The sequence below is a fragment of the Astatotilapia calliptera genome, chromosome 8 (assembly GCF_900246225.1).
Source record: "Astatotilapia calliptera chromosome 8, fAstCal1.2, whole genome shotgun sequence".
In the NCBI taxonomy this organism is placed as follows: Eukaryota; Metazoa; Chordata; class Actinopteri; order Cichliformes; family Cichlidae; genus Astatotilapia; species Astatotilapia calliptera.
The window spans coordinates 21,636,482-21,647,245 of record NC_039309.1 but is presented as its reverse complement, the minus strand read 5'-3'; the positions used below and the strand labels follow the sequence as shown (position 1 = coordinate 21,647,245).

At 45.1% G+C, this 10,764-nt stretch overlaps 1 protein-coding gene across 1 annotated transcript in view; it reads left to right on the top strand.

Annotated features, from left to right (window-relative positions):
* Positions 1-10,286: 10,286 nt before the first annotated feature.
* The window catches only part of gas7b (growth arrest-specific 7b), a 60,495-nt gene continuing 60,017 nt past the window's right edge, over positions 10,287-10,764 (top strand). The window contains exon 1 of the mRNA XM_026177417.1: positions 10,287-10,740. Coding sequence (XP_026033202.1) covers positions 10,561-10,740 — 180 coding nt within the window. The 5' untranslated portion in view covers positions 10,287-10,560. The remainder of the gene's footprint in view (positions 10,741-10,764) is intronic.

The window sequence follows — 10,764 nt, the reverse complement described above, 5'->3', positions numbered from 1 at the left end:
CTTCACTGTCACTCATCTACATCTACTTAATCCTCAGAAGGCTCTAGAGGATTACCACAAGATGGACTATTAGGGTGTGCCACTCAATTCTCCACAACACATGGATCGTGTTTTTATTCATTGTCAGTGCTTTAAAGTCCTCATCATTGCAGGTATTGAGTTTGTCTGGGGGAAAGACTGAAAGCCAAAGTCTGACATGTTATATATCAGAAAGACTGAATGGAGTCAGAATAAGACTCTTTCCCTTCGTTTGGTTACGTTTTTTATTGGTTTTCCAGCACTTGATGAATTCCAAGAAGCTTTTGTCCTGTCTCATTCGTAATGTCATTTGAACTTTGTTTACCTCATGAACTAAGAAAGACGTTTGGCTATTTTTTTTTTTTTTTTGCTTAAAACTTCAAGGTCAACAGCTAGATGATAACACTGCCTACTGTTTGTTTGCTGCTGAGTAATAATAGTCTGCATTTGGAGATTGCTGCTATGAATAATAACGCCTCTTGGCCATCGCTCTCTGAGACTGGTTCTTCCTGTTCAAAGGGAGTTTTTGCTTCCCAATGTCGCCACAGTGCTTTCTCGTAGGTTAACTGATTGTTGGGGGTTTCTCTGTTTTCTCTGTATTACTATAGGATCTTTACCTTCCAATATAAAGTGCCTTTTGGCAACTATTGTTCTGACTTGGCACTACAGAAATAAAACTGAACTGAATTAGAATATGAGTTGTACATGTAGCACTGGGGAGTTTCATGTGAATATGATTGTATAATGTTTCTTTCAAAATGTACCTGTCGCTTCAGTTTATTTCTAAAAAAAAAACCCAATAGCTTTGTCAAAACGTGTTGGTTTAATCACACAAACACACTGTATGTTAATAAACGTGAATAATCTGAGAGCAGCTGCTGTGATTCATTTCTCTTCAAACATCTTTTTCCAGAAGTGTCTGCAGGCTGATCTCCATTTTTGTTCCCTCTTTGTCCTTTTTTTTTTATCTGTAGAAGAAACAGGCACCCAAATATTAGAAAAAGAACATGAGTTGAGTGTATGAGGTGAAGTTTTGATATATATATATATATATATATATATATATATATATATATATATATATATATATATATATATATATATATATATATATATATATATATATATATATATATATATATATATATATATATATATATATATATATATATATATATATATATATATATATATATATATATATATATATATCGTAGTGGTTAAACTACACGCCTTTGGAACAGAGGATCGCAAGTTCGATTCCTGCCTGGGGGCGTCTGTATCCAGTAAGGGTCCTAAGGCTAGACCCCCTATGCTAAGCAAGCCTACCGCAGACATGAGCGAGACAGATAAATATGAAGGCATGCCGGCTCGGACGTCGCCCGGATCAACAAGGTCCGCGTCAGGTGTTGAGGAACCAGGGCACCCTGACGAAAAGTGGGCTACTGGAACAAGGAGGCATCGGTGGGCAAGGGACGAAAACAGGGCGTTGTTGGAATGCTACTACGCAAGTAACCCCGGCGGAAGGGGCTACATGAATAGGATGAGGGACCTATGATTTCTTCGATACCCAACATCCACAATGACGGCGAAACAACTAGTAGCTCAGTGTTCCAACATTCGAAAGAAGGGACTGCTCTCACAGCTAGAGATTGACGAGGTACAACACAAATGCTACGGCAAGGAGGAGTCAGGACGCCAGGTCAGGGGGGAGATATCATCACCCCCACCCGAGATTGGGTACATAGCCCCAAGTGCGATAGGAGAAGGATCGTTGAGTGCGAGAGGAACTGACCTGAAAAATAGGATCATGGCCAAGCTTGAAACCTGGATCCCCCGTAGCCAGTTACCAAGATTACGTAAAGTACCCTCAGAAGGTCTGCTAGATGATGTTAATGCAGCACTACGGGCAATACCTACAACCACGATTACCGACACTAACAAGCTGATCTACAATACGGCAGCAGTGATCAGTGAGATGCTTGGCTACAAGTTGAACAGCCACAAGGGGCAGTACCCTCCATGGATAAGGAGACTAGATGCCAAGATCAAGGTAGCACGGAGGGAGGTTAGCCAACTAACAGAGTTGCAGAAAGGTGCGACAAATAAGGTGCCTAAGAAATACAGCAAGCTGTCCATACCTGAGGCCTTGGAAACTGCCAAGCAAAGACTCACAGCCTTGGCCAGCCGCTTGAGGAGGTACACCAGAGAGATAGAAGGCAGGAGAATAAACCAGCTGTTCTCCACAGAACCAGCAAAGGTGTACTCTCAGTGGCAAGGGAACAATAAGAGAACAGCACCACCAAGGCTGGAGACGGAGCAATACTGGAAGAGCATATGGGAGAAGGATGCAACCCATAACGGCAATGCTCAGTGGCTAGTGGATCTGAGGGCAGACCACAGCGACCTCCCTGAACAGGGTCCAGTAACCATCACAGTGGCAGATATCCAAGAAAGGGTCTCCAGTATGAAGAGTTGGACAGCACCAGGGCCCGACATGGTTCACGCCTACTGGCTGAAGAAGCTGACTGCACTCCACGAGCGTCTGGCAGCACAAATGAACCAGCTGCTAGTTAACGAGAGACACCCGGAATGGCTAACTGAAGGCCGGACGGTCCTGATCCCCAAGGACCCCAAGAAGGGACCGGTCCCCTCCAACTACCGACCAATAACCTGCCTCAGTACTACATGGAAGCTCCTGTCAGGCATCATATCGGCTAAGATGAACAGGCACATGGGTCAATACATGAGCGGGACACAGAAAGGAATTGGCAAGAATACCAGAGGTGCAAAACACCAGCTACTGGTAGACAGAACAATCAGCCGAGACTGCAAGACCAGACTGACCAACCTGTGCACTGCCTGGATTGATTACAAGAAGGCCTATGACTCAATGCCCCACAGCTGGATACTGGAATGCCTAGAATTGTACAAGATCAATGGGACCCTAAGAGCCTTCATCAGGAACTCAATGGGGATGTGGCGTACAACACTAGAGGCCAACTCCAAGCCCATAGCACAAGTTACCATCAAGTGCGGGATCTACCAAGGAGATGCTCTGTCCCCACTGCTGTTCTGCATAGGCCTGAACCCCCTCAGTGAGATCATTAACAAGACTGGCTACGGATACCGACTATGGAACGGAGCAGTTGTCAGCCACCTCCTGTACATGGATGACATCAAGCTGTATGCCAAGAGTGAACGAGACATCGATTCACTGATCCACACTACCAGGCTATACAGCAATGACATTGGAATGTCGTTCGGACTGGAGAAGTGTAGTCGGATGGTAACAAAGAGAGGGAAGGTAGTCAGAACTGAGGGGATTGAACTACCAGAAGGCAACATTGCAGACATAGAGGACAGTTACAAGTACCTGGGGATCCCGCAGGCAAATGGGAACCATGAAGAGGCCGCTAGAAAGGCTGCAACCACCAAGTACCTGCAGAGGGTCAGGCAAGTCCTGAGGAGTCAGCTGAATGGTAAGAACAAGATCCGGGCCATCAACACATACCCGTGATCAGGTACCCTGCTGGGGTAATAGGCTGGCCAAAGGAGGAGATAGAAGCCACTGACATAAAGACAAGAAAGCTCCTGACCATGCATGGAGGGTTTCACCCCAAGTCCAGCACCCTGAGGCTGTACGCTAAGCGGAAGGAAGGGGGCCGGGGACTGGTGAGTGTCAGCACCACAGTCCAGGATGAGACAAGGAACATCCAAGAATACATTGGGAAGATGGCCCCAACTGACCGAGTGCTCAGTGAATACCTCAGGCAGCAGAAACCCAAGAAAGAGGAGGGAGACGAGGAACCATCATGGAAGGACAGGCCCCTGCACGGTATGTACCACCGGCAGATAGAGGAGGTGGCTGATATCCAGAAATCCTACCAGTGGCTGGACAAAGCTGGACTGAAAGACAGCACAGAGGCACTAATCATGGCAGCACAAGAACAAGCTCTGAGTACAAGATCCATAGAGGCTGGGGTCTATCACACCAGGCAAGACCCCAGGTGCAGGCTGTGTAAAGATGCCCCAGAGACAATCCAGCACATAACAGCAGGGTGCAAGATGCTAGCAGGCAAGGCATACATGGAACGCCATAACCAAGTGGCCGGCATAGTGTACAGGAACATCTGTGCCGAGTATAACCTAGAAGTCCCGAGGTCAAAATGGGAGATGCCCCCAAGGGTGGTGGAGAATGACCAAGCTAAGATCCTGTGGGACTTCCAGATACAGACGGACAAAATGGTGGTGGCTAACCAACCGGACATAGTGGTGGTAGACAAACAGAAGAAGACGGCCGTAGTGATCGATGTAGCGGTTCCGAATGACAGCAATATCAGGAAGAAGGAACACGAGAAGCTGGAGAAATACCAAGGGCTCAGAGAAGAGCTCGAGAGGATGTGGAGGGTGAAGGTAACGGTGGTCCCCGTGGTAATCGGAGCACTAGGTGCGGTGACTCCCAAGCTAGGCGAGTGGCTCCAACAGATCCCGGGAATAACATCGGAGATCTCTGTCCAGAAGAGTGCAGTCCTGGGAACAGCTAAGATACTGCGCAGGACCCTCAAGCTCCCAGGCCTCTGGTAGAGGACCCGAGCTTGAAGGATAAACCGCCCGCAGGGGCGTGCTGGGTGTTTTTTATATATATATATATATATATATATATATATATATATATATATTGCAGACATAGAGGACAGTTACAAGTACTTGGGGATCCCGCAGGCGAATGGGAACCATGAAGAGACCGCTAGAAAAGCTGCAACCACCAAGTACCTGCAGAGGGTCAGGCAAGTCCTGAGGAGTCAGCTGAATGGTAAGAACAAGATCTGGGCCATCAACACGTACGCCCTGCCCGTGATCAGGTACCCTGCTGGGGTAATAGGCTGGCCAAAGGAGGAGATAGAAGCCACTGACATAAAGACAAGAAAGCTCCTTACCATGCATGGAGGGTTTCACCCCAAGTCCAGCACCCTGAGGCTGTACGCTAAGCGGAAGGAAGGGGGCCGGGGACTGGTGAGTGTCAGCACCACAGTCCAGGATGAGACAAGGAACATCCAAGAATACATTGGGAAGATGGCCCCAACTGACCGAGTGCTCAGTGAATACCTCAGGCAGCAGAAACCCAAGAAAGAGGAGGGAGACGAGGAACCATCATGGAAGGACAGGCCCCTGCACGGTATGTACCACCGGCAGATAGAGGAGGTGGCTGATATCCAGAAATCCTACCAGTGGCTGGACAAAGCTGGACTGAAAGACAGCACAGAGGCACTAATCATGGCAGCACAAGAACAAGCTCTGAGCACAAGATCCATAGAGGCTGGGGTCTATCACACCAGGCAAGACCCCAGGTGCAGGCTGTGTAAAGATGCCCCAGAGACAATCCAGCACATAACAGCAGGGTGCAAGATGCTAGCAGGCAAGGCATACATGGAACGCCACAACTAAGTGGCCGGCATAGTGTACAGGAACATCTGTGCCGAGTATAACCTGGAAGTCCCGAGGTCAAAATGGGAGATGCCCCCAAGGGTGGTGGAGAATGACCGAGCTAAGATCCTGTGGGACTTCCAGATACAGACGGACAAAATGGTGGTGGCTAACCAACCGGACATAGTGGTGGTAGACAAACAGAAGAAGACGGCCGTAGTGATCGATGTAGCGGTTCCAAATGACAGCAATATCAGGAAGAAGGAACACGAGAAGCTGGAGAAATACCAAGGGCTCAGAGAAGAGCTCGAGAGGATGTGGAGGGTGAAGGTAACAGTGGTCCCCGTGGTAATCGGAGCACTAGGTGCGGTGACTCCCAAGCTAGGCGAGTGGCTCCAGCAGATCCCGGGAACAACATCGGAGATCTCTGTCCAGAAGAGCGCAGTCCTGGGAACAGCTAAGATACTGCGCAGGACCCTCAAGCTCCCAGGCCTCTGGTAGAGGACCCGAGCTTGAAGGATAAACCGCCCGCAGGGGCGTGCTGGGTGTTTTTTTATATATATATATATATATATATATATATATATATATATATATATATATAACCATTCCACTCTTCAGTCTCCACAGAGCATGACTCTGCCATCTGAGAAAGTTAAATATATAATTGAAATTAACATTAGGAAAAGAAAAAATGCTAATACATGTCATTTTCAGACAGCTGGAATTAACATAACTTCACTCTGAGTAGGAAGCTGATTGAGAGTCCAGCTGGATTCAGCCTGCTTTGCTCTGTTTTCCATGTCATGGAGTGCAGAGATGATGCCATCTCTAGCCGTTGTGAGGTTTTCATCAAAGTCCATGAGGTGGAAGGATTTTGAGTGGTTAAGAAATTTTTTGTAAATGTCTTTCACCATGTTCCAGGCCACCAATGTGCAGCCCCGGTTGAAGTAAGCCCATGTGAAAGATGCAACCAGGGAGAAGCAAGCAATTGCTGCGTCAGCCAGCAGTTTACAGATGTGAGCAGCAGCTTTTTAGGCCCTGCTTTTTAGAACCACAGTCAAACTGGAGCTCTTCTTTGTGGCCTGAGGATGTGAGGGTGTGACTTCCACAAGTGAGTCATCCAGAAAGAGGAACTCAAGAACAGTATTTACCACCAAGCTGTGGTGGTCAGCTGCAACTTGATGAAAAGCATCCGTTTGGAACGCTTGCTTGTGTGAGAGCTTGTAAAAGAGCTGAGCAGCTTGTTGGACAGGTGTGTGAGGAAGGTCCATCAAACCTTAGGGCAGGGATAGCTCAGTAGGTAGAGTGGTTGCCCCCTGATTGGAAGGTTGGGGGTTCGAATCCACTGAGAGCCTATCCTGTGGTACTCCTGAGCAAGGTACCATCCCTACACACTGCTCCCCAGGCGCTGCACTGGTGGCTGCCCAATGGGTGAAATGGAGAGGAGTAATTGTCCTACAGGGACTAACACATTACCTGCTCTGCTTTAGGTTGGAGGACTGAGGGACACATTTGAAGACCCTCCACAGCGACCTTTATGTAGCAGGTAGAGGAGAAGTGTGAAGGACTGTGTTAAGGATAATTACTGGTTCATTTCAACCTTGTGTATTTTCTATTAATGTAGCTGCTTTGTATCTACGAGTCAGGCCAACTCCACACTCTCCAGCTCTCATGTAGAGATTCAAGGCAGAGAGCGTTTTCCTCTTTTAGGACAAAAAGCGGAAACTGCCTGAGGCTTTTTTTCAAACAAAGCTTGTGCATTAAAAACACGGTCATGGTGACATCAGCCATTGTTTTCTGGTTAGAGATCAGCTTGCTTTAAAAGTTTACCTAAACCACTGCATGTATGTGCCAACCACATGATATATTTATTGAGATTAGCGACTGAGACTATAAGCCCACTATAAAAGTTTTTATCGAGGTCACAAATCAAAGGAGCATTTGGACGTTGTCCCATAGACCAACTGGACTTCTTTTATAAACCGTTAAAAGCAATCCAGTGTTAAGTCCCACATGGGCTTCATTGTTCAGAGCTAGTCTTTTATATTCAGTCTGTGGAGCCATATCAATAGGCAATAACCCAGACTGCAACCAAACCAATTCTACATTAAATTCTTTACTCATGAAACACTACATTAGATCGTTACCTCTCTTCTGAACAGCTTTGTGAGACATTTCTCTTCTTGAAATTCCTCCTGGAGCTCTTCTGAGTCTCCATCTGAGTGAGACAGAGTTGCTGTGCAGAGGTCCAGGCCTGTGCAACAGGCAGTACACCGTCTCAGAAGGAAGACTTTACATTTCTGCAATTCTCAAATATCTGTCAAGCACTATGCGAATGCACAATAAGGTTAGGTGAGATGGTGCCATTCTATCAACATTAAATCCTTTGTATATGTCTTCTCTCTAAGCTACCGCTACTGCTTTAATGAATTGTTAATGTACTGATGCATTACAGAACAGCTATAAATTGCTCACAGGGGCTAGTTGTAGGTTAGATATCCTCCTTCACTTCAAGAGAGACTGACAGTGTTATTCCAAACGCATTAAAAAAAATCATGCTCAAAAGATCTTGGTTTATTGACTCTGGGTACGCAGCACTCCATCAGCTCCATCTGTTGTCTAAATTCTCCCAAATAAGCACTCTCCAAATAATAACAGGTGTGTTTTCTGATGAGAAAAAATGTTTAAAGAGAGGTTAATGACAAAGACTTTACACACCTGATACAAAGACAAAGTTACAGCAGTCTGAGTGAAGGACGTGTACTTTCAGGTTATATCAGAGCTGCAGTAAGAAAGAGTATGTGATCTTGCGTGTCTTGATGTGTGTGTATTTGTGTATGTGTGTGGAATATGCAGCAGATCGCATGATTCTGGAACTTGACATGAAACCAAATAAAAGTCTAAATGGGACCAGTTCCAAAAATAAACAAAAACAAAACAAGAAAACCCCCCCCAAAAAACCCAACAACAGTGTCAAGTCTTGTTGTCACATGAAATGATTGTGGGCTTAATTTAAACAGTTGTTTTTGCAGCATTTTTGTGAAGCAATTAAAGTTTCATGTTGTGCTCCACAAACTCGCACTTCTGCTTGATAACCAGTAGTCTGTAGCAGAGAGCCTTTTATTTGTGGCTGCATTATTGCTCAAGACTCTTCGATGATTGTTTACTTTAAAAGAACACGCCACTAATTTAAATCATTGAAATCTGTTAGCTTGTCATCTACAGTTTGAAAAGGATGAAAGAGAAGAAGCAACCGAAGAGCTTTATTCAAAGTAACTCTTTATTGATTTTTTTTTGTTTAGTTGTTTATTGTTTAGCTTATTTTTGTATTTTGAACAGCAGTGTAGTGAAAGTGTGGCCATACGAGGATAGTAATAAACTGCTGTACTAATCCTCTAATTACATTATGTCACACAGCCTTGAGTTAACATGTACTTGTGTTGTTTAATATCTCATTTTTTGTCTTCTGATTTGTGAGTGATCAGCTTTCTTTTTTTGTGAAATATGGTCTCTGCTTACTGTGCCTCATGCTGATCTGATTGTGTTGCCTGAATAATCAATGATATGCCATGACACACTGGAATAGGGTAAAGGAAGGAAGTCTAAGCTCATGTGATCATGTTCATATTGAGGGCAGCATTGGTTCCTAGTACAGCTGCTTCACTTCAAGTGAAAATAAACAGTTTAGGTAACTAGACAACTAGCCTCCGCTGTTTTACTAGACATGCTTTCACCTCCAGTAGTATTCTACTGATCGCAATGATTATTGTGGTGCCAACCAACTTCCCAAATGCAGCAACAGAATTGCAAAACTCCTCAGTGCAAACCTAATAAACTCACTGAAAGGTAGATAACACAGATTGATGAAAAGATAAACAGTCGCATTGTTTATTTATTTATGTAGAAATAAATAAATTCACAAAAACTAACCCAAAAAGTTAAAGCAGTAGAAAAACTATGACTCATCTTCCTCATTTTAATGAAATTGAGTAAAAGTGGAGATACAGCCCTTTCTTCTGTCAAGTACGCTATGATAAAAGCTTTCCGGTTAAGCTTGTCAAAGTAAAACATAAAAGTGTCCACGTGCACATACACCAGGTTTCTGTGGCGAAAACAGATACCCAACAAAACATCTGAAAACATGCACAGAATGACGTCAGCTACTCATGTGAGTCAAAAGCTCAGGTTTCAGATTGCTTTGTTTCAGTCATTTTTTGTCTTTGTGATATTATAGAAAGGGGATGTCCCGAATCTAGTCATCTCTAGGGACGGACTATGGGTGTGAGCACAAAACCCCCCACCCAGCTGGCTTAAAGGTAGGTGGGGAGGCTTGTTTCACAATGAGTCCCCAAAAGTTTATTCTGTTCATCTGGACATACCGTCTTCAGTGGAAGAAACGTTTCGTCGCTCATCCAAGTGACTTCTTCAGTCTCAGCTGACTGCAGGTCTCCCCAGTCTTATAAACAGTCAAGATTTACTCACCTGGATGATTGAGCATACATCAAGACGTTTAACAATGAGAATAAATCCGTCCAAACATAAAAAAAATAATTGTTTCACTTTTAATGCTTTGAACTAAATTAATGATGAACAAACTCTTAATTTCATCGTTTCAAAAAACCAAAAACTGAATGTTGTTTTCTTGTGCAGTGTCCCTTATTTTCTCGGTTTGTCTCATTCGTGTGTTTATTTACCTGCATGGCATATAACTAATATATGTATAACACACGTTGCTCAATTACAGAAAAAAAAAAACCCGTGGTGAGGTTTGTGCTTTTATTTTAAAGGGAAACTTAGCCAACTTCCGCTTTCCTCTGCCTCGTTCTTCCTACTTGACAGCCTTGTAACGAGTTTCTGAGACAGCATGCAGGCTGGCAGGCACACTGGCGGAGCAGAGCGCTGAGGGGCGTCCTGACAGCAGCAGCGGTAGCGGCGGTACCAACAGTGGGAGGAAAACAACCTGTTCTCCAAGTTCTCCACAGTTTCACTCCGCCTCTCTACAGCCCTAAAAACCAAACTCCAGTTCCATTAAAAAGTTTGCTCTTTCCTCTGAGGGTGGTGGAGATCATCATCATCATCATCGTCGTGTGGCTTCTTGAGTGAGCAGTGGTCATGTCGGGATCGCACTGCAAAAGTTTGTACCCCTTCAGCGGGGAGCAGCACCAGCAGGGACTGAGCTTCGAGGCAGGGGAGATTATTAAGGTGGTCCAGGCTCTGCCTGGAGGCTGGTGGGAGGGAGAGAAGGATGGAGCCAGGGGATGGTTCCCCTCCAGTTACGTCCAGGTCCTGGAGGTAAGGCTGCAGAATCGATTGTTT